The sequence below is a fragment of the Bufo bufo genome, chromosome 8, assembly GCF_905171765.1.
Source record: "Bufo bufo chromosome 8, aBufBuf1.1, whole genome shotgun sequence".
Classification (NCBI taxonomy): Eukaryota; Metazoa; Chordata; class Amphibia; order Anura; family Bufonidae; genus Bufo; species Bufo bufo.
The window spans coordinates 4,814,440-4,839,165 of NC_053396.1; the positions used below are offsets into that span (position 1 = coordinate 4,814,440).

General features: G+C 48.4%; 1 protein-coding gene across 1 annotated transcript in view; it reads right to left on the reverse strand.

The window, feature by feature from the left end:
* The window catches only part of FIBCD1 (fibrinogen C domain containing 1), a 37,467-nt gene that overhangs the window by 10,278 nt on the left and 2,463 nt on the right, over window positions 1-24,726 (reverse strand). The window contains exons 2-3 of the mRNA XM_040405631.1: window positions 24,036-24,113; window positions 774-1,241 (exon numbers count right to left, since the gene is read on the reverse strand). Coding sequence (XP_040261565.1) covers window positions 774-1,241; window positions 24,036-24,107 — 540 coding nt within the window. The 5' untranslated portion in view covers window positions 24,108-24,113. The remainder of the gene's footprint in view (window positions 1-773; window positions 1,242-24,035; window positions 24,114-24,726) is intronic.

Below are 24,726 nucleotides of genomic sequence, written 5' to 3' on the forward strand. Positions count from 1 at the left end.
GGATGTATTATTTCCACCCACATACTCTACCAGCACCAGACTCCGCCTTCATGACTGATGCCAGTGAATAGTTCCGCCCACACACAATTTGAGTGCCAAACTCCACCCCTGAGTAGCTCCATCCACGCAATGAACGTCTGGGTACAGGTTGGTGTCTAACAACTTTTTTTCCCACATTCCTGCTGCAGCTGACAGCAGCATCACGCCTGTAAAGACTTCATCAACCTGTATGGGGGCCCCCGGGCCCCCCTGGGTGCCTTCCTTGTCCTTGGCTGCCCAAGGTCTAATTGAAAATCCTTAATGATAAGCCCTTACTTGGCATTGGTCCTGAAGACTGTACTAAGAGCTTGTGTCAGACACTGGTTGGCATGACGGTGTGCAGCGTGCCAGCTTAGCCATGTGTTCTGCATGAAGCGGCGCCAGCGAGCAGATCCTGCCGCTTCTCATAACTTAAAGGGACATTGACCACCGGGATACAATTTGGCTTACATGATTTTGCTGCTCAAATTATTCAGAAATTAGCAAATAAAAACTTTTTGGGATTCATCAGAACTAAAGACATTAGTGATAAAGCTTGACTGTGGGGGATGGTATTTTCCTCCTGTCCTGACATCCCGCGCCCAGACCCCTTCAGACCCTGCCTACCTTCATAAAGGCTGCACCCACTTTATTTTCATTCACATTACATATATGAAAAGCCGGGTGACAACCCGTAACAGAGCTGAGGGCCGCCATGGGTGGAGGGGGGGGGGGGGGGGGGGGGGGGGTGTTACCTGTATGAGTCTCCCCTGCTCGCTCTGCAGCGCCCCAAGTTCAGACACCAGTCCATTCTGGCCTTTCCGCAGGCTCTCCCAGTCCGCCCGCTGCCGGGACACCTGTGATACCATCTGTGACACCTGGTCGGCCAGGCCCGCCAGCAGTGCCCGCTCCTTGCCCACCGCCGCTTTTATCTCCGAGTCATGGTCCGCCAGCGCGGACATCAGGGAGGACTGTAACCCGTCCAGGCGCGGCAGCGGGTCGGGGCAGTTGGGGTCGATAAATATATTGATGTGGGAGCTGTCTGCCCTCTCGATGGTGACCAGCGCGTTGGGGTCGTCCATGTTGGTGGTGATGACCGGCGGCGGTTCGGTGGATGGGGCGTGGTAGTGATTCATGAACAGGACGGCTCCGGTGACTGTGACCGCCAGCAGAACGGCCACGGACAACAGCACGGTGCACAGGATGTAACCACAGCTCGTCCTCTGCAAGACAAAGGGGACAGCAACACCTACCATCATACTCCACTCACATCCAAAGCTGCATTCACAATCCTGCTGGTTGCTCCTGGGAATCCAGTCCTTAGACAACCTCCTATAATTCATCACTACACTTTCCACAGTTCACCACTGCAAACACTGAACCAGCAGGGGGTGTGAAATCATGTGCATGACCTGCAGGAGGACATACAGCCTGGGTTTCGGGTGAAGGGCCCGGGGCCACACCATGCCCTTGCCATTGCACCTGCAAATGTATCTGCCCCAACCGCTATGGAGGGGGATGGATGGTGCTTACTAGGGGTGGAGCCAATGGTTTGGCATGTTAGTCTGGGGCAGTCCCTGTTTGGTGAAAGCCCGCCCCAGAGGATCCTGTAACATTGTGTTCATCTGATCATTCTGGAGCTTGTCTTGCTTGTTACATTGTTTCCAAAAGATTGGTGATGTCATTGGCTGTCAAAGAGGGCGGCAAAATACAGCAAAAAGTTGGCGTCTTGATGGGCCCTATCGCCATGTTCATGTGCGACCCCAATGTTGGGAAGGCAGTGTCAGTACATGAGCTGTCAGGGTCAGTGGGGGGCGCTCTCCTATGGCTCAGTATTTCGTGTGTGTATGATACAGCCTCAGGGGCTGTTCTCTGTACCGCGGGAAGATAATGTGATCTGCGGGGACTCACTGGAACGTATTAATAGCGATTTCCGCGTTCTATCCCGAGCCGCCAGCGACTCTCTATTGGGGGAGGGGGGGGGGATGTCTCAGCGCAGCAATTCCAATAATATTGGTTTTATATAACAGGCGAGGGGACGATCGGTAAATCGCAGCTTCAATATTTCTGCGCCATTTTTTATAAATATGAGCCACAATGTTGTGCTGCAGAATGGCGCTGGTCTGTGAAGAATCTGCCGCTGTCTGGCCACGCCCCTTTTGCATCTCAGTTAAAGTTTGCTGAAGGTCTGTCTGACGTACGGGTTTCATAAATATGGCGTCCATCACTTGCGCCATTTTATGCCTCTGTAATGAGGGCTGCTACTGAAAAACTGGAATTCTGACCGATTATAACATCATCACGGGATCCACCATAATTCCTGACAACCATGGATCTGACAGGTTGTCACAGCCCCACCCCCGCAGCTCTTGGACTCCATACAGTAACCGTACAGTAATCTCTATTCTTGGGAAGAATAACTCTGTGATGCAGAATTGGGGGGAGCAGTCCCAGTGGGGGTCTCTTGGAGAAATGAGAGTTGTCAGACAGGACAGTGGGGGCTTGTTTCCTAAAACACGGATCGCATACGGGCGGTGCGGCCGCCATGTGTCTCTGTGACATGTTTCATTAGTCGAGGAGTTGTCAGCGCGGAGCTGTCATGTCTGCCGCCTCTTCCTCATCTCCACATCAACAACTCTACACGCAGCCGCCGATGTCTCTGCATAACCCCCCCCATGCAGCAGCCAATGTCTCTGTGTGACTCCCCCACATGCAGCCGCCGATGTCTCTGCCTGACCCCCCCATGCAGCCGCCAATGTCTCTGCATAACCTCCCCCCCACATGCAGCCACCGATGTCTCTGCCTGACCCCCCATGCAGCAGCCAATATCTCTGCATAACCCCCCCCCCCACATGCAGCAGCCAATGTCTCTGTGTGACTCCCCCACATGCAGCCACCGATGTCTCTGCCTGACCCCCCCATGCAGCCGCCGATGTCTCTGCATAACCCCCCCCATGCAGCAGCCAATGTTTCTGTGTGACTCCCCCACATGCAGCCGCCGATGTCTCTGCCTGACCCCCCCATGCAGCCGCCAATGTCTCTGCATAACCTCCCCCCCACATGCAGCCACCGATGTCTCTGCCTGACCCCCCCATGCAGCCGCCAATATCTCTGCATAACCCCCCCCACATGCAGCAGCCAATGTCTGTGTGACTCCCCCACACGCAGCCACCGATGTCTCTGTCTGAACCCCCCATGCAGCCACCGATGTCTCTGTCTGAACCCCCCATGCAGCCGCCGATGTCTCTGTCTGAACCCCCCATGCAGCCGCCGATGTCTCTGTCTGAACCCCCCATGCAGCCGCCGATGTCTCTGTCTGAACCCCCCATGCAGCCGCCGATGTCTCTGCCTGACCCCCCATGCAGCAGCCAATGTCTCTGTGTGACTCCCCCACACGCAGCCAACGATGTCTCTGTCTGAACCCCACATGCAGCCACCGATGTCTCTGCCTGACCCCCCATGCAGCCGCGGATGTCTCTGCCTGACCCCCCATGCAGCAGCCAATGTCTCTGCATACCCCCCCCCCACATGCAGCAGCCAATGTCTCTGTGTGACTCCCCCACACGCAGCCACCGATGTCTCTGCCTGAACCCCCCCATGCAGCCACCGATGTCTCTGCCTGAACCCCCCATGCAGCCGCCGATGTCTCTGCCTGACCCCCAATGCAGCCGCCGATGTCTCTGCATAACCCCCCCCCCCACATGCAGCAGCCAATGTCTCTGTGTGACTCCCCCACACGCAGCCACCGATGTCTCTGTCTGAACCCCCCATGCAGCCGCCGATGTCTCTGCCTGAACCCCCATGCAGCCGCCGATGTCTCTGCCTGACCCCCAATGCAGCCGCCGATGTCTCTGCATAACCTCCCCCCCACATGCAGCCGCCGATGTCTCTGCCTGACCCCCAATGCAGCCGCCGATGTCTCTGCATAACCTCCCCCCCACATGCAGCAGCCAATGTCTCTGTGTGACTCCCCCACATGCAGCCACCGATGTCTCTGCCTGACCCCCTCATGCAGCCGCCGATGTCTCTGTCTGAACCCCCCCATGCAGCCACCGATGTCTCTGCCTGACCCCCCCCATGCAGCCGCCGATGTCTCTGTCTGAACCCCCCCCATGCAGCCGCCGATGTCTCTGTCTGAACCCCCCCCATGCAGCCGCCGATGTCTCTGTCTGAACCCCCCCATGCAGCCGCCGATGTCCCTGCACAATCCCCTCCCATCATCTAAATGTCTGCAGGTGACCCCCCCATCCCCGACACAAATGCCGCAAACAGATGCCGCAGTGAGTATACCCCGGGGGTCCTGTCCCGCATCATACATGCACGTGCCGCCATCTCCCTCCTCTGGCCTCTATATTGGGGCGCAGCGATGGCGCCCTGCTTCCTCCTCTCTCAGCTGCAGAGATGTAATTACTGTAATGAAGGACGGGATTTACTGTTCCGTGTGGTTTGTTTTTCACCGCTCGCCAATAATCCGCCAGGAAGTACGAGAGCGTCACTATGATGGGTATATGGCGGCGAGATGGAACTGTTCAGCAGAAAAGGATCCTGCTGCTGAGGATAGGTGTCAGGACAGCACAGTATGCTGTACATGGCGGTGTACCTGCCGAGCGGTCAGAGCGCAAGTGTCCACTGCCGAAAGTGACCACAGTGGGCATGTGAGCATAAGAGCTGGAGCAATGGAAGGCGGCCTGGTCTGAGGAATCACATTACATCATGTGGACGGCCGGGTGTGTGCGTCACTTACCTGGGGAACAGGTGGCACCAGGTGCACTATGGGAAGAAGGCGGCCTGGTCTGATGAATCAGGTTACATCATGTGGACGGCCGGGTGTGTGCGTCACTTACCTGGAGAAGAGATGGCACCAGGTGCACTATGGGAAGAAGGCGGCCTGGTCTGAGGAATCAGGTTACATCATGTGTATGGCTCGGTGTGTGTGCGTCACTTACCTGGAGAAGAGATGGCACCAGGTGCACTATGAGAAGAAGGCGGCCTGGTCTGAGGAATCACATTATGTCATGTGGACGACCGGGTGTGTGCATCACTTACCTGGAGAAGAGATGGCACCAGGTACACTAAGGGAAGAAGGCGGCCTGGTCTGAGGAATCACATTACATCATGTGGACGGCCGGGTGTGTGTGTCACTTACCTGGGGAACAGGTGGCACCAGGTGCACTATGGGAAGAAGGCGGCCTGGTCTGATGAATCAGGTTACATCATGTGGACGGCCGGGTGTGTGCGTCACTTACCTGGAGAAGAGATGGCACCAGGTGCACTATGGGAAGAAGGCGGCCTGGTCTGAGGAATCACATTACATCATGTGGACGGCCGGGTGTGTGCGTCACTTACCTGGTGAGGAGATGGCACCAGGTGCACTATAGGAAAAAGGCGGCCTGGTCTGATGAATCAGGTTACATCATGTGGACGGCCGGGTGTGTGCGTCACTTACCTGGAGAAGAGATGGCACCAGGTGCACTATGGGAAAAAGGCAGCCTGGTCTGAGGAATCACATTACATCATGTGGATGGCCAGGTGTGTGTGCCACTTACCTGGAGAAGAGATGGCACCAGGTGCACTATGAGAAGACAGCGGCCTGGTCTGAGGAATCACATTACATCATGTGGATGGCCGGGTGTGTGTGCCACTTACCTGGAGAAGAGATGGCACCAGGTGCACTATGGGAAGAAGGCGGCCTGGTCTGAGGAATCACGTTACATCATTTGGATGGCCCGGTGTGTGTGTGTCACTTACCTGGAGAAGAGATGGCACCAGGTGCACTATGAGAAGAAGGCGGCCTGGTCTGATGAATCAGGTTACATCATGTGGACGGCCGGGTGTGTGCGTCACTTACCTGGAGAAGAGATGGCACCAGGTGCACTATGGGAAGAAGGCGGTCTGGTCTGAGGAATCACATTACGTCATGTGGACGGCCGGGTGTGTGCGACTTTTACCTGGAGAAGGGATGGCACCAGGTGCACTATGGGAAGAAGGCGGCCTGGTCTGAGGAATCACATTACGTCATGTGGACGGCCGGGTGTGTGGGTCACTTACCTGGAGACGGGATGGCACCAGGTGCACTATGGGAAGTAGGCGGCCTGGTCTGATGAATCAGGTTACATCAAATTACCAGATCTCAATCCGTTTCTCATCTGCGGGATGTGCTGGATAAACATGGAGGCCGTACCTCACGGCTTCTGCTGCTCACGTCCTGGTGACTGATACCAGAGGACACTTGCGGTCAGAGGCTCTTTAAAGGGCTGGCGGCCATTGTGAGGCTCTCATCGTCTGGCGGGAATATTAATGTTGCCCGGTGCTGATGTTGTTGTGTTGTTGACTGACAGCGCGCGGTATAATATAGCAGATTATTATGGACGGATACACAGGGAAATGACCGCGCCGCACGGGGGAGAGGAGAACACCTACCGGGGGGATAAGTGACCTTGTGCAAATCACTGCGTCCTAACAACCTGCATCCATTTACTTACATTACACTTAAAGGGACAGGCCCCTATTTCCCCCAATGGAAGGATACAATGTATCAGTGCAGAAAGGATATTGCTACATATTGACTCCCGGCCGCCATGCTGAGGCAGCACGGCGCACTTATAAATAAACATGGGCGCAATCAATATGTCCAGGGAGGGCGATCAGTGGCTGTCCGTCATCCCCAACGTCGCCTATCTCCATGAAAGCTGAAGATCGTGGGTGGATCCTGCCTTCACCTGCACCTGGGAAAGCTGGGTGTCCACCGATACCGCACCCAACTTTCCAAAAACCCTGCATGCAGTACTACAATCCCCACTTTCCTCCACTGTATACTGTGACCTTCAGGGGCTTTGCAAAGCTGGGTGGCAACCCCTATGGGAGCTGTAGTGGCCATGCTGCACCCAGCTTTCCCAGACACAGATATAACTAAGGGCAGAAGAGAGCAACATGCTCAGTGGATGCTGGGGGTTGTAGTCAGTCGGTTCCATTTAGTACTGCAGTGGGTCCTGACAGCGGAGTCTTACATCAGAGGCGTTGGGGGGCCGGATTGTATAGACCCGCCATCGGCTTCCAGCGTCAGCAAGTTTCAAATCAGTTGAGTGGGTAAGTATTAATCAAAGCGCCAAACACGGGTGACGTGCGAACGCGGTGACGGTCTGCTCTGCGTAATGAGATGCAAAAATGTTATAACTAACACTTAAAGGAGAACTCCATCCTCAACACTGACCTCCACCATTAGCTCATTATCACTACATGCTACAGGTGCACTGGGTGGCGGTATTTATGCAGGTGACTGCTGAGACTTATGATGGCACCACATGACGTGGCGCCATTACGTGGGCACTATTATACTGTATGGTGCTATTATTATTACTCCTGCCCCAGGCACTTAGATAGCAGTGGACACTCTACAGATTATATGGAGGGGGTCTGATGTGCACACCCCGAAAGTTTGGTCAGGGCTGCTCCAAAGATGTCCTCTGCCCGAAACACAGATAATGGAGTCAATGTCACCGGCAGTCCCATGTAACATCACACATACTGTAGCCCTGTGGTGTTCGCTGAGCTCTGCTACATCTGCGGATTATTTCATATTCCGTTACATTGTATCTCACACACTCTGACTTTTTAATTGTTTTGCAGTTGGTGCCATATGGAGTGCGGCACGGGTGATATTTGGCGCACTGGAGCGTGGAGAGGAGGGGATGGCGCATTGTCAGTGAGAGCAATCCATCTGTCTGCTGGAAGGATCCATGACTGCTCTGTATATTGACCCATCCTCGTGCCCCCCTAGTACCCTGGCACCCTAAGGGTTAAATATTCCTTGAGGGTGGCAACCTGAGGTGCATTGAGGCCAAGGTCTCCATACTGGTACATATGGCCCCAGGACGGTTTGCTGTATAGTGTGAACCTCCCTGACGTGGGGCCCTGAGGGCGAAGGACCAAGTGTCCGAAATTGTGGTGACATACCGTGCCAGTAATTGTACCATACTGTTCATGTAATACACACATAATACTGCCATACAATAAATTTACAGTATAATACAGCCACACAGTGTACACATTATACAGCCATACAATACATATACAGTATAATACTGCCATACAGTGTACACACATATTACTGCCATATAATACATATATAATACAGCCATACAGTGTACACATTATACTGCCATATAATACATATATAATACAGCCATGCAGTGTACACATTATACTGCCATATATAACATAGAATACTGCCATACAGTGTACACACATTTTACCGCCATAGAATACATATAAAATTCTGCCATACAGAGAACACATAATACTGCCATACAATACATATATTATACTGCCATACAGTACAGGTACACATATATAATACTGCCATACAGTACACATATAATACTGCCCTACAGTACACATGTACACTGCGTGCAGAATTATTAGGCAAATGAGTATTTTGCCCACATCATCCTCTTTATGCATGTTGTCTTACTCCAAGCTGTATAGGCTCGAAAGCCTACTACCAATTAAGCATATTAGGTGATGTGCATCTCTGTAATGAGAAGGGGTGTGGTCTAATGACATCAACACCCTATATTAGGTGTGCATAATTATTAGGCAACTCCTTTGGCAAAATGGGTCAAAAGAAGGACTTGACAGGCTCAGAAAAGTCAAAAATAGTGAGATATCTTGCAGAGGGATGCAGCACTCTTAAAATTGCAAAGCTTCTGAAGCGTGATCATCGAACAATCAAGCGTTTCATTCAAAATAGTCAACAGGGTCGCAAGAAGCGCGTGGAAAAACCAAGGCGCAAAATAACTGCCCATGAACTGAGAAAAGTCAAGCGTGCAGCTGCCAAGATGCCACTTGCCACCAGTTTGGCCATATTTCAGAGCTGCAACATCACTGGAGTGCCCAAAAGCACAAGGTGTGCAATACTCAGAGACATGGCCAAGGTAAGAAAGGCTGAAAGACGACCACCACTGAACAAGACACACAAGCTGAAACGTCAAGACTGGGCCAAGAAATATCTCAAGACTGATTTTTCTAAGGTTTTATGGACTGATGAAAGGAGAGTGAGTCTTGATGGGCCAGATGGATGGGCCCGTGGCTGGATTGGTAAAGGGCAGAGAGCTCCAGTCCGACTCAGACGCCAGCAAGGTGGAGGTGGAGTACTGGTTTGGGCTGGTATCATCAAAGATGAGCTTGTGGGGCCTTTTCGGGTTGAGGATGGAGTCAAGCTCAACTCCCAGTCCTACTGCTAGTTTCTGGAAGACACCTTCTTCAAGCAGTGGTACAGGAAGAAGTCTGCATCCTTCAAGAAAAACATGATTTTCATGCAGGACAATGCTCCATCACACGCGTCCAAGTACTCCACAGCGTGGCTGGCAAGAAAGGGTATAAAAGAAGAAAATCTAATGACATGGCCTCCTTGTTCACCTGATCTGAACCCCATTGAGAACCTGTGGTCCATCATCAAATGTGAGATTTACAAGGAGGGAAAAACAGTACACCTCTCTGAACAGTGTCTGGGAGGCTGTGGTTGCTGCTGCACGCAATGTTGATGGTGAACAGATCAAAACACTGACAGAATCCATGGATGGCAGGCTTTTGAGTGTCCTTGCAAAGAAAGGTGGCTATATTGGTCACTGATTTGTTTTTGTTTTGTTTTTGAATGTCAGAAATGTATATTTGTGAATGTTGAGATGTTATATTGGTTTCACTGGTAAAAATAAATAATTGAAATGGGTATATATTTGTTTTTTGTTAAGTTGCCTAATAATTATGCACAGTAATAGTCACCTGCACACACAGATATCCCCCTAAAATAGCTAAAACTAAAAACAAACTAAAAACTACTTCCAAAAATATTCAGCTTTGATATTAATGAGTTTTTTGGGTTCATTGAGAACATGGTTGTTGTTCAATAATAAAATTAATCCTCAAAAATACAACTTGCCTAATAATTCTGCAATCCTGTATAATACTGCCTCCTATGTACAAGAATATAACTACTATAATACTGCTCCTATGTACAAGAATATAACTACTATAATACTGCTCCTATGTACAAGAATATAACTACTATAATACTGCTCCTATGTACAAGAATATAACTACTATAATACTGCTGCTATGTACAAGAATATAACTACTATAATACTGCTCCTATGTACAAGAATATAACTACTATAATACTGCCTCCTATGTACAAGAATATAACTACTATAATACTGCTCCTATGTACAGGAATATAACTACTATAATACTGCCTCCTATGTACAAGAATATAACTACTATAATACTGCTCCTATGTACAAGAATATAACTACTATAATACTGCCTCCTATGTACAAGACTATAACTACAATAATACTGCCCCCTATGTACAAGAATATAACTACTATAATACTGCCTCCTATGTACAAGAATATAACTACTATAATACTGCTCCTATGTACAAGAATATAACTACTATAATACTGCTCCTATGTACAAGACTATAACTACTATAATACTGCCTCCTATGTACAAGAATATAACTACTATAATACTGCCTCCTATGTACAAGAATATAACTACTATAATACTGCCTCCTATGTACAAGAATATAACTACTATAATACTGCTCCTATGTACAAGAATATAACTACTATAATACTGCTCCTATGTATAAGAATATAACTACTATAATACTGCTCCTATGTACAGGAATATAACTACTATAATACTGCCTCCTATGTACAAGAATATAACTACTATAATACTGCCTCCTATGTACAAGAATATAACTACTATAATACTGCTCCTATGTACAAGAATATAACTACTATAATACTGCTCCTATGTACAGGAATATAACTACTATAATACTGCTCCTATGTACAAGAATATAACTGCTATAATACTGCTCCTATGTACAAGAATATAACTACTATAATACTGCCTCCTATGTACAAGAATATAACTACTATAATACTGCCTCCTATGTACAGGAATATAACTACTATAATACTGCCTCCTATGTACAAGAATATAACTACTATAATACTGCCCCTATGTACAGGAATATAACTACTATAATACTGCCTCCTATGTACAAGAATATAACTACTATAATACTGCTCCTATGTACAAGAATATAACTGCTATAATACTGCCTCCTATGTACAAGAATATAACTACTATAATACTGCCTCCTATGTACAAGAATATAACTACTATAATACTGCTCCTATGTACAAGAATATAACTACTATAATACTGCTCCTATATACAAGAATATAACTGCTATAATACTGCTCCTATGTACAAGAATATAACTACTATAATACTGCTCCTATGTACAAGAATATAACTACTATAATACTGCCTCCTATGTACAAGAATATAACTACTATAATACTGCTCCTATGTACAGGAATATAACTACTATAATACTGCCTCCTATGTACAAGAATATAACTACTATAATACTGCCTCCTATGTACAAGAATATAACTACTATAATACTGCCTCCTATGTACAAGAATATAACTGCTATAATACTGCCTCCTATGTACAAGAATATAACTACTATAATACTGCCTCCTATGTACAAGAATATAACTACTATAATACTGCTCCTATGTACAAGAATATAACTACTATAATACTGCTCCTATATACAAGAATATAACTGCTATAATACTGCTCCTATGTACAAGAATATAACTACTATAATACTGCTCCTATGTACAAGAATATAACTACTATAATACTGCCTCCTATGTACAAGAATATAACTACTATAATACTGCTCCTATGTACAAGAATATAACTACTATAATACTGCTCCTATGTACAAGAATATAACTACTATAATACTGCTACTATGTACAAGAATATAACTACTATAATACTGCTCCTATGTACAAGAATATAACTACTATAATACTGTTCCTATGTACAAGAATATAACTACTATAATACTGCTCCTATATACAAGAATATAACTACTATAATACTGCCTCCTATGTACAAGAATATAACTACTATAATACTGCTCCTATGTACAAGAATATAACTACTATAATACTGCTCCTATGTACAGGAATATAACTACTATAATACTGCCTCCTATGTACAAGAATATAACTACTATAATACTGCTCCTATGTACAAGAATATAACTACTATAATACTGCCTCCTATGTACAAGAATATAACTACTATAATACTGCTCCTATGTACAAGAATATAACTACTATAATACTGCTCCTATGTACAAGAATATAACTACTATAATACTGCCTCCTATGTACAAGAATATAACTACTATAATACTGCCTCCTATGTACAAGAATATAACTACTATAATACTGCCATACAGTACACATATATAATACTGCCATACAGTACACATATATAATACTGCCATACAGTACACATATATAATACTTCCATACAGTACCAACTTAACAGTGTCATTCAGAGTTCACATACGCTCTATACTGCATCGGTCAGCCTCGTTGCGGTGGCGTTTGTCTGTTGGTTGTGAATAATATTCCATCATAAAGTATGTAAATGATGTAAATCGCTCATGGCGTGCATCCGCTGTGGCCTACTGCTACCTTGCCGGACGCAGCGCGGTGGTGATTGTTGTCTTCCGTAAATGGTAGTCTTGTGACAGAAGCTTTTAACTGCAGGAGAGGGGTGGCAGTGAGAGGGTTAAGGCGGCCCCCCACTGCGCCCTGACACCGCCGTCTTGCCACTCCTTGAGACTATTAGGCGGCACATGCTGGGCAAAGCTGTTATTACAGGAGCCGGACGATCAGCCAAGCAACAGGAAAGTCATCAAGCGCCCAAGTGACGGAATAATAGACGAAGAAGCTGACAAGGCGCCTGTCAGCGGCGGGGGAGGACGCCAGACAGCGCTGGTGTGCGCTGCACCGTTAAGAAGAAGCTCACCTTCATCTCCACACTCACACCGCACTTCCAGGCTAAACCGACTGAAATTTTTTTTTCTTATAGCGGAGGCATCTTGTGCCTCAAGCCTCAGTCATATCTGTCTTTAATGTTTATAAAGAAGAACTCCAACCAAAAACTGACAGCAGGAGCATCATGTATTATCTCTGGTGGGCAGAGCCATACCACAAAATCGAGGCACTTCATGCCTCACGCCTCATTACTACAGTCAGTACTGACACATCTTTGTTCCCACCCTTAACATCAAATAGAGGTGAGAAGATACAGGAGAGTAATTATGTGCATGGAGGACGCTGGGCTTCGTGTGCGCGCCGCCACTTTTAGGTGGAGTTACTTTCATGGTGGTTTTTCTCGTGCCGAATCAAGGTTTTTGGAGCCTCATGAGAAACGGATCTAAGAAATAGATATCAGTACTGTCCAAATAACTGTGTCACAGGAGGCATACAATACTGACATAGCACAGTCATATAGTGCTCACATGATACCGCCACACACTTCTTATATAATACAGCCATATAGGGGCACATTTATTAAAACCAGTGTTTTAGACCCTGGTCTTAATAAACCCTTAAGGAATAGACTGTATTCTCCTGTCCTACAGTCATCCTCTCCTCTGAAATGGCTGATAACAGGGGGCAATAGACTGTATTCTCCTGTCCTACAGTCATCCTCTCCTCTGAAATGGCTGATAACAGGGGGCAATAGACTGTATTCTCCTGTCCTACAGTCATCCTCTCCCCTGAAATGGCTGATAACAGGGAGCAATAGACTGTATTCTCCTGTCCTACAGTCATCCTCTCCCCTGAAATGGCTGATAACAGGGGGCAATAGACTGTATTCTCCTGTCCTACAGTCATCCTCTCCCCTGAAATGGCTGATAACAGAGGGCAATAGACTGTATTCTCCTGTCCTACAGTCATCCTCTCCCCTGACATGGCTGATAACAGGGAGCAATAGACTGTATTCTCCTGTCCTACAGTCATCCTCTCCCCTGAAATGGCTGATAACAGGGAGCAATAGATTGTATTCTCCTGTCCTACAGTCATCCTCTCCCCTGAAATGGCTGATAACAGGGAGCAATAGACTGTATTCTCCTGTCCTACAGTCATCCTCTCCCCTGAAATGGCTGATAACAGGGAGCAATAGACTGTATTCTCCTGTCCTACAGTCATCCTCTCCCCTGAAATGGCTGATAACAGGGGGCAATAGACTGTATTCTCCTGTCCTACAGTCATCCTCCCCCCTGAAATGGCTGATAACAGGGGGCAATAGACTGTATTCTCCTGTCCTACAGTCATCCTCTCTCCTGAAATGGCTGATAACAGGGGGCAATAGACTGTATTCTCCTGTCCTACAGTCATCCTCCCCCCTGAAATGGCTGATAACAGGGGGCAATAGACTGTATTCTCCTGTCCTACAGTCATCCTCTCCCCTGAAATGGCTGATAACAGGGGGCAATAGATTGTATTCTCCTGTCCTACAGTCATCCTCTCCCCTGAAATGGCTGATAACAGGGAGCAATAGATTGTATTCTCCTGTCCTACAGTCATCCTCTCCCCTGAAATGGCTGATAACAGGGGGCTATAGACTGTATTCTCCTGTCCTACAGTCATCCTCTCCCCTGAAATGGCTGATAACAGGGGGCAATAGACTGTATTCTCCTGTCCTACAGTCATCCTCTCCTCTGAAATGGCTGATAACAGGGGGCGATAGATTGTATTCTCCTGTCCTACAGTCATCCTCCCCCTGAAATGGCTGATAACAGGGGGCAATAGACTGTATTCTCCTGTCCTACAGTCATCCTCTCCTCTGAAATGGCTGATAACAGGGAGCAATAGACTGTATTCTCCTGTCCTACAGTCATCCTCTCCCCTGAAATGGCTGATAACATGGAGCAATAGACTGTATTCTCCTGTCCTACAGTCATCCTCTCCTCTGAAATGGCAGATAACAGGGGCAATAGATTGTATTCTCCTGTTCTACAGTCATGCTCTCCCCTGAAATGGCTGATAACAGGGAGCAATAGACTGTATTCTCCTGTCCTACAGTCATCCTCTCTCCTGAAATGGCTGATAACAGGGAGCAATAGATTGTATTCTCCTGTCCTACAGTCATCCTCTCCCCTGAAATGGCTGATAACAGGGGGCAATAGACTGTATTCTCCTGTCCTACAGTCATCCTCTCCCCTGAAATGGCTGATAACGGGGAGCAATAGATTGTATTCTCCTGTCCTACAGTCATCCTCTCCCCTGAAATGTCTGATAACAGGAGGCAATAGACTGTATTCTCCTGTCCTACAGTCATCCTCTCCTCTGAAATGGCTGATAACAGGGAGCAATAGACTGTATTCTCCTGTCCTACAGTCATCCTCTCCCCTGAAATGGCTGATAACAGGGGGCAATAGACTGTATTCTCCTGTCCTACAGTCATCCTCTCCCCTGAAATGGCTGATAACAGGGAGCAATAGACTGTATTCTCCTGTCCTACAGTCATCCTCTCCCCTGAAATGGCTGATAACAGGGAGCAATAGATTGTATTCTCCTGTCCTACAGTCATCCTCTCCCCTGAAATGGCTGATAACAGGGGGCAATAGACTGTATTCTCCTGTCCTACAGTCATCCTCTCCTCTGAAATGGCTGATAACAGGGGGCAATAGATTGTATTCTCCTGTCCTACAGTCATCCTCTCCCCTGAAATGGCTGATAACAGGGGGCAATAGACTGTATTCTCCTGTCCTACAGTCATCCTCTCCCCTGAAATGGCTGATAACAGGGGGCAATAGACTGTATTCTCCTGTCCTACAGTCATCCTCTCCCCTGAAATGGCTGATAACAGGGGGCAATAGACTGTATTCTCCTGTCCTACAGTCATCCTCTCCCCTGAAATGGCTGATAACAGGGGGCAATAGACTGTATTCTCCTGTCCTACAGTCTTCCTCTCCCCTGAAATGGCTGATAACAGGGGGCAATAGACTGTATTCTCCTGTCCTACAGTCATCCTCTCCTCTGAAATGGCTGATAACAGGGGGCAATAGACTGTATTCTCCAGTCCTACAGTCATCCTCTCCCCTGAAATGGCTGATAACAGGGGGCGATAGATTGTATTCTCCTGTCCTACAGTCATCCTCTCCCCTGAAATGGCTGATAACAGGGAGCAATAGACTGTATTCTCCTGTCCTACAGTCATCCTCTCCCCTGAAATGGCTGATAACAGGGGGCAATAGACTGTATTCTCCTGTCCTACAGTCATCCTCTCCTCTGAAATAGCTGATAACAGGGGGCGATAGATTGTATTCTCCTGTCCTACAGTCATCCTCTCCCCTGACATGGCTGATAACAGGGGGCAATAGATTGTATTCTCCTGTCCTACAGTCATCCTCTCCCTGAAATGGCTGATAACAGGGGGCAATAGACTGTATTCTCCTGTCCTACAGTCATCCTCTCACCTGAAATGGCTGATATCTAATATCCATCCTTGATATTAATCATGTGGATCAGCAGATCGCTCTGTGTGAAGATCTCAGAGGAGGACCCATTATTAAGTGGACATCTTTGGAAGAAATCCCATTTGTCCCCTCCCCCTGACTGTCTATAAATCCCCCTTTAATTAACAGTCAAGACCTAAAATCCAGTGTCATTATCCTGTACCCCGAGTGTCAGCGTCATTATCCTGTACCCCGAGTGTCAGCGTCATCATCCTGTACCCCGAGTGTCAGCGTCATTATCCTGTACCCCGAGTGTCAGTGTCATCATCCTGTACCCCGAGTGTCAGCGTCATTATCCTGTACCCCGAGTGTCAGCGTCATTATCCTGTACCCCGAGTGTCAGTGTCATTATCCTGTACCCCAAGTGTCAGTGTCATTATCCTGTACCCTGAGTGTCAGTGTCATTATCCTGTACCCCGGGTGTCAGCATCATTATCCTGTACCCCGAGTGTCAGCGTCATTATCCTGTACCCCGAGTGTCAGCGTCATTATCTTGTACCCCGAGTGTCAGCGTGTCATTATCCTGTACCCCGAGTGTCAGCGTCATTATCCTGTACCCCGAGTGTCAGTGTCATTATCCTATACCCCGAGTGTCAGTGTCATTATCCTATACCCTGAGTGTCAGTGTCATCATCCTGTACCCCGAGTGTCAGCGTCATTATCCTGTACCCCGAGTGTCAGAGTCATTATCCTGTACCCCGAGTGTCACCGTCATTATCCTGTACCCCAAGTGTCAGTGTCATTATCCTGTACCCCAAGTGTCAGTGTGTCATTATCCTGTACCCCGAGTGTCAGAGTCATTATCCTGTACCCCAAGTGTCAGTGTGTCATTATCCTGTACCCCGAGTGTCAGTGTCATTATCCTATACCCCGAGTGTCAGTGTCATTATCCTATACCTCGAGTGTCAGTGTCATTATCCTGTACCCCAAGTGTCAGTGTCATTATTCTGTACCCCGAGTGTCAGTGTCATTATCCTGTACCCAGAGTGTCAGTGTCATTATCCTGTACCCCAAGTGTCAGTGTGTCATTATCCTGTACCCCGAGTGTCAGTGTCATTATCCTATACCCCGAGTGTCAGTGTCATTATCCTGTACCTCGAGTGTCAGTGTCATCATCCTGTACCCCGAGTGTCAGCGTCATTATCCTGTACCCCGAGTGTCAGCGTCATTATCCTGTACCCCGAGTGTCAGCGTCATTATCCTGTACCCCCAGTGTCAGTGTTATTATCCTGTACCCCAAGTGTCAGTGTCATTATCCTGTACCCCAAGTGTCAGTGTGTCATTATCCTGTACCCCGAGTGTCAGAGTCATTATCCTGTACCCCAAGTGTCAGTGTGTCATTATCCTGTACCCCGAGTGTCAGTGTCATTATCCTATACCCCGAGTGTCAGTGTCATTATCCTGTACCCCAAGTGTCAGAGTCATTATCCTGTACCCCAAGTGTCAGTGTCATTATCCTATACCTCGAGTGTCAGTGTCATTATCCTGTACCCCAAGTGTCAGTGTCATTATTCTGTACCCCGAGTGTCAGTGTCATTATCCTGTACCCAGAGTGTCAGTGTCATTATCCTGTACCCCAAGTGTCAGTGTGTCATTATCCTGTACCCCGAGTGTCAGTGTCATTATCCTATACCCCGAGTGTCAGTGTCATTATCCTGTACCTCGAGTGTCAGTGTCATCATCCTGTACCCCGAGTGTCAGCGTCATTATCCTGTACCCCGAGTGTCAGCGTCATTATCCTGTACCCCGAGTGTCAGCGTCATTATCCTGTACCCCCAGTGTCAGTGTTATTATCCTGTACCCCAAGTGTCAGTGTCATTATCCTGTACCCCGAGTGTCAGTGTCATTATCCTATACCCTGAGTGTCAGTGTCATTATCCTGTACCCCGAGTGTCACCGTGTCATTATCCTGTACCCCGAGTGTCAGTGTCATTATCCTGTACCCCGAGTGTAAGAGTCATTATCCTGTACCCCGAGTGTCAGCGTCATTATCCTGTACCCCGAGTGTCATTATCCTGTACCCCGAGTGTCAGTGTCATTATCCTGTACCCCGAGTGTCAGCGTCTTTATCCTGTACCCCGAGTGTCAGTGTCATTATCCTGTACCCCCAGTGTCGGTGTCATTATCCTGTACCCCGAGTGTCAGTGTCATTATCCTGTACCCCGAGTGTCAGTGTCATTATCCTGTTCCCTGAGTGTCAGTGTCATTATCCTGTACCCCGAGTGTCACCGTGTCATTATCCTGTACCCCGAGTGTCAGCGTCATTATCCTGTACCCCGAGTGTCACCGTCATTATCCTGTACCCCAAGTGTCAGCGTCATTATCCTGTACCCAGAGTGTCAGTGTCATTATCCTGTACCCAGAGTGTCAGTGTCATTATTCTGTACCCCGAGTGTCAGTGTCATTATCCTGTACCCCGAGTGTCAGCGTCATTATCCTGTACCCCAAGTGTCAGTGTGTCATTATCCTGTACCCCAAGTGTCAGTGTCATTATCCTGTACCCCGAGTGTCAGAGTCATTATCCTGTACCCCGAGTGTCAGAGTCATTATCCTGTACCCCGAGTGTCAGCGTCATTATCCTGTACCCCGAGTTGCTGAAGAGATCCTCCCCTCTGATTTTGAGGAGCTTTGTGTCAGGATTCGAGTACTGGTGGAATTCTCCGGTATAAATCTACCCGGGGGGCAGAAAACATTTCCATTTTGCTTCAACCCATGTGGATTTCCTGCCTCATCAACAGATCCTGAAATGCGTTGGTTGCCACGGAAGAGAACAATCAGTCTTTTCCTATAAGCCGAAGCAAATCCCCCAGAAAGTTACTTCTGGCAGAGGAGGACGGGATGGCGGTGGAGGGGACGTGGCGGCAGAGATTGTTACGGATATAAGGAGGGGTTAATTTTCATGGTTTCCTCACGTTATGAATGCTGCTGTCAGTCCATTAACCCTGTAAATCTCTTTACTGCCAGAGGTGGCAGTGAAAGGACATGATGAGGGTTGTAGTGTCATTATTACTCCCATGTTCAGCAGGTAATGATGACGAATACCGGTGACTCACACAGCTGCCGGCGGTGGGGAGGGGACATATAAGCAGGACCCCCCACTGTTACCTGCAGATCCCCCCCAATTTGATTCCACATTCAGCCCTTCCCCTGACGGGCAGATTCCATCAGACGGTGATCAGTCATGGAGGACGGAGAGCGTGCTCCCTCCACCTCGTCCTCACAACCTATCGGAGAAAGGATTGACCTCCGGTGCAGATCAATAGACCCTGCAGCTCGGACTGGAAGACTCTCCACGTACTGGATGTAAGGCCCACGGAGCCCATCAGCATGGAGGACGCCAGAGCACGTTCTGCACAGAGCTCCACAACAGAAGAAGCTTCAACACCTACAGACCATACGGTGGTTGGTTACCTAGAACCCTCAGCAAAGCGGTCCTGCACACAGATCTGCACAGAACCTCACCATGGAAGAAGCTACAACTGTCTGTACAGAGCATCAGAACACACAGATCATACAGCAGTCTACCACAGAAGAATCTAGAACCTTCAGCACAGAGCCCCCCGGTGGTAGAACCCGGACTCCCTGCACAGAGTCCCCCGGTGGTAGAACCCGGACTCACTGCACAGAGCCCCCCGGTGGTAGAACCCGGACACCCTGCACAGAGCCCCCTGGTGGTAGAACCCGGACTCACTGCACAGAGCCCCCCGGTGGTAGAACCCGGACTCACTGCACAGAGCCCCCCAGTGGTAGAACCCGGACTCACTGCACAGAGCCCCCCGGTGGTAGAACCCGGACTCACTGCACAGAGCCCCCCGGTGGTAGAACCCGGACTCACTGCACAGAGCCCCCAGGTTGAAGAACCCGGACTCACTGCACAGAGCCCCCTGGTGGTAATACCCGGACTCCTTGCACAGAGCCCCCTGGTGGTAGAACCCGGACTCCCTGCACAGAGCCCCCTGGTGGTAGAACCTGGACTCCCTGCACAGAGCCCCCTGGTGGTAATACCCGGACTCCCTGCACAGAGCCCCCTGGTGGTAGAACCCGGACTCCCTGCACAGAGCCCCCTGGTGGTAGAACCCGGACTCCCTGCACAGAGCCCCCTGGTGGTAGAACCCGGACTCCCTGCACAGAGCCCCCTGGTGGTAGAACCCGGACTTACTGCACAGAGCCTCCTGGTGGTAATACCCGGACTCCCTGCACAGAGCCCCCTGGTGGTAGAACCCGGACTCCCTGCACAGAGCCCCCTGGTGGTAGAACCCGGACTCCCTGCACAGAGCCCCCTGGTGGTAGAACCCGGACTCCCTGCACAGAGCCCCCTGGTGGTAGAACCCGGACTCCCTGCACAGAGCCCCCTGGTGGTAGAACCCGGACTCCCTGCACAGAGCCCCCTGGTAGTAGAACCCGGACTCCCTGCACAGAGCCCCCTGGTGGTAGAACCCGGACTCCCTGCACAGAGCCCCCTGGTGGTAGAACCCGGACTTACTGCACAGAGCCTCCTGGTGGTAATACCCGGACTCCCTGCACAGAGCCCCCTGGTGGTAGAACCCGGACTCCCTGCACAGAGCCCCCTGGTGGTAGAACCCGGACTCCCTGCACAGAGCCCCCTGGTGGTAGAACCCGGACTCCCTGCACAGAGCCCCCTGGTGGTAGAACCCGGACTCCCTGCACAGAGCCCCCTGGTGGTAGAACCCGGACTCCCTGCACAGAGCCCCCTGGTGGTAGAACCCGGACTCCCTGCACAGAGCCCCCTGGTGGTAGAACCCGGACTCCCTGCACAGAGCCCCCTGGTGGTAGAACCCGGACTCCCTGCACAGAGCCCCCTGGTGGTAGCACCCAATCAGCCATAGTCTACAAATCATATCTGAAATACGGGCAGATCCACTTTGTGCTAAATGCGGTTGCACAGTCCCAATAAAGAACTGGAAGAGAACTGGTAATAAAGTGTATGTTGGGATCAGGTGGAGACCCCATGTACATGTATGTATGGGAACTGTTACATGCCACCAGAGGCGTGTCCCCTTTAAGAGAGAGATAATAAATAGGGGGCACAGGTGTGGTTCATGGGGTACAGGCCCCGCACTGGGAAGGGGCCAGTCTAAAGGGGGGATTCTGAGGTCATAAATGGGGGGCTCTATTCCTATATATAGACATCATGTAGTGGAGACCCCCAACAGTCAGGGCGGGTGACCTCCCCATGTAATGCCCCTTACACCGTAAACCAGGGGTGCAGCCAAAGCGGAAGACCCCTTTATAGACCCTATGTACGAGAATTCCAAAGGGGGCAATAGATGGCGGGGTGCATGTATGGCGGTAGTAGAGAGGGCACATAGGTGAGTCGGTGCGTTTCCTGCGGGGGTCTCCCCTTGTGCGGGGGTCTCCTGGAGGAGTTGTCTCTTCTTATGGGAACAGAATGATTTCTTCCCTGTTCTTTAATGGATGAAAGACGCGCATATTAATAGTCCTGTGCGATGTACAAACATGGCGGCTGTCAGTCATCTACAGCGAGCGCGGACTTAACCCTTCCCAGCAGCAACATATCCTGGGCTGATGTAGCAGAGCTCAAGCTGTCTTTTATATACATATATGTATATGAGTGTCACCTGCAGTCCTATGTAACACCACAGTGATAACTCTCTGAGTACAGATCATGTAGCAGTCGTCACCTGCAGTCCTATGTAACACCACAGATAACACAGTGATAACTCTCTGAGCACAGATAATGTAGTAGATATCACCTGCAGTCCTATGTAACACCACAGATAACACAGTGATAACTCTCTGAGTCCAGATAATGTAGAAGATGTCACCTGCAGTCCTATGTAACACCGCAGATAACACAGTGATAACTCTCTGAGTACAGATAATGTAGAAGATGTCACCTGCAGTCCTATGTAACACCACAGATAACACAGTGATAACTCTCTGAGTACAGATAATGTAGTAGATGTCACCTGCAGTCCTATGTAACACCACAGATAACACAGTGATAGCTCTCTGAGTACGGATAATGTAGTAGATGTCACCTGCAGTCCTATGTAACACCACAGATAACACATTGATAACTCTGAGAACAGATAATGTAGTAGATGTCACCTGCAGTCCTATGTAACACCACAGATAACACAGTGCTAACTCTCTGAGTACAGATAATGTAGTAGATGTCACCTGCAGTCCTATGTAACACCACAGATAACACAGTGATAACTCTGAGTACAGATAATGTAGTAGATGTCACCTGCAGTCCTATGTAACACCGCATAAAACACAGTGATAACTCTGAGTACAGATAATGTAGTAGATGTCACCTGCAGTCCTATGTAACACCACAGATAACACAGTGATAACTCTGAGTACAGATAATGTAGTAGATGTCACCTGCAGTCCTATGTAACACCAGAGATAACACAGTGATAACTCTGAGTACAGATAATGTAGTAGATGTCACCTGCAGTCCTATGTAACACCACAGATAACACAGTGATAGCTCTCTGAGTACAGATAATGTAGTAGATGTCACCTGCAGTCCTATGTAACACCACATAATATAGTGATAACTCTCTAAGTACAGATAATGTAGTAGATGTCACCTGCAGTCCTATGTAACACCAGAGATAACACAGTGATAACTCTGAGTACAGATAATGTAGTAGATGTCACCTGCAGTCCTATGTAACACCACATAATATAGTGATAACTCTCTAAGTACAGATAATGTAGTAGATGTCACCTGCAGTCCTATGTAACACCACAGATAACACAGTGATAACTCTCTGAGTACAGATAATGTAGTAGATGTCACCTGCAGTCCTATGTAACACCACAGATAACACAGTGATAACTCTCTGAGTACAGATAATGTAGTAGATGTCACCTGCAGTCCTATGTAACACCACAGATAACACAGTGATCACTCTATGAGTACAGATAATGTAGTAGATGTCGCCTGCAGTCCTATGTAACACCACAGATAACACAGTGATAGCTCTCTGAGTACAGGTAATGTAGGAGATGTCACCTGCAGTCCTATGTAACACCACAGATAACACAGTGATAACTCTCTGAGTACAGATAATGTAGTAGATGTCACCTGCAGTCCTATGTAACACCACAGCTAACGCAGTGATAACTCTGAGTACAGATAATGTAGTAGATGTCACCTGCAGTCCTATGTAACACCACAGAGAACACAGTGATAACTCTCTGAGTACAGATAATGTAGTAGATGTCACCTGCAGTCCTATGTAACACCACAGAGAACACAGTGATAACTCTCTGAGTACAGATAATGTAGTAGATGTCACCTGCAGTCCTATATAACACCACAGATAACACAGTGATAGCTCTCTGAGTACAGATAATGTAGTAGATGTCGCCTGCAGTCCTATGTAACACCACAGATAACACAGTGATAACTCTCTGAGTACAGATAATGTAGTAGATGTCACCTGCAGTCCTATGTAACTCCACAGATAACACAGTGATAACTCTCTGAGTACAGATAATGTAGTAGATGTCACCTGCAGTCCCATGTAACACCACATAATGCAGCCACACTGTACGTCTCTAGGCACAGATTACATTCTCTTACCTGGGATTTCTCCTGAACCGCGTCTTCCATTTGCGAGGAGCCTCCGATATTTTTCCACCGGTCACTTCCCATGGTCGGCTATCAGAGCAGAGAGTCCACATTAGTGATCACTACGCCCATCACCCGCTTTTACAACCAACACGTTTTAACAGTAACGTCACCATGTGATTCAGGACCAAGGATAGAGACAGCTCTACTACATAGGTATCAGCGGATGCAGCAGAGCTCAGGCTGTCAGGTGGCGGTATTCTTTTGAATGTAGCAAACTCAGAAAACAAATGCAACAGATGCAGCAGAGCCGAGATTCTTTCATGCAGCAGAGTCAGTTGGGTTTGTTGTTTGATACAGTTCTTTTGTACAATGTTGTCGGTACTTAGATTTCTTACAGCAGTGAGGCTAAGAACACAATGTCAGCTCTGCTACATCTGCAGTCAGGTCTTCCCCGGCACTTCAGCCTCGGAGCAGCACATTATCACTTCACCAGCACTTGACATAAAGCAATCAATAGAAATGAGGGGCCGCGCCACTACACCATCGGTGATCACACACTGTGCACTCTGCTACAACACAATACATGTATATGTAACATATATAGTGAACGGGGGAGGGGTGTAATAATAACAAGAAAGATACAGAGGGGTGAGACCAAGAGCACAGATAATCTCACCGGGGTCCTCACTACCCCCGGGGC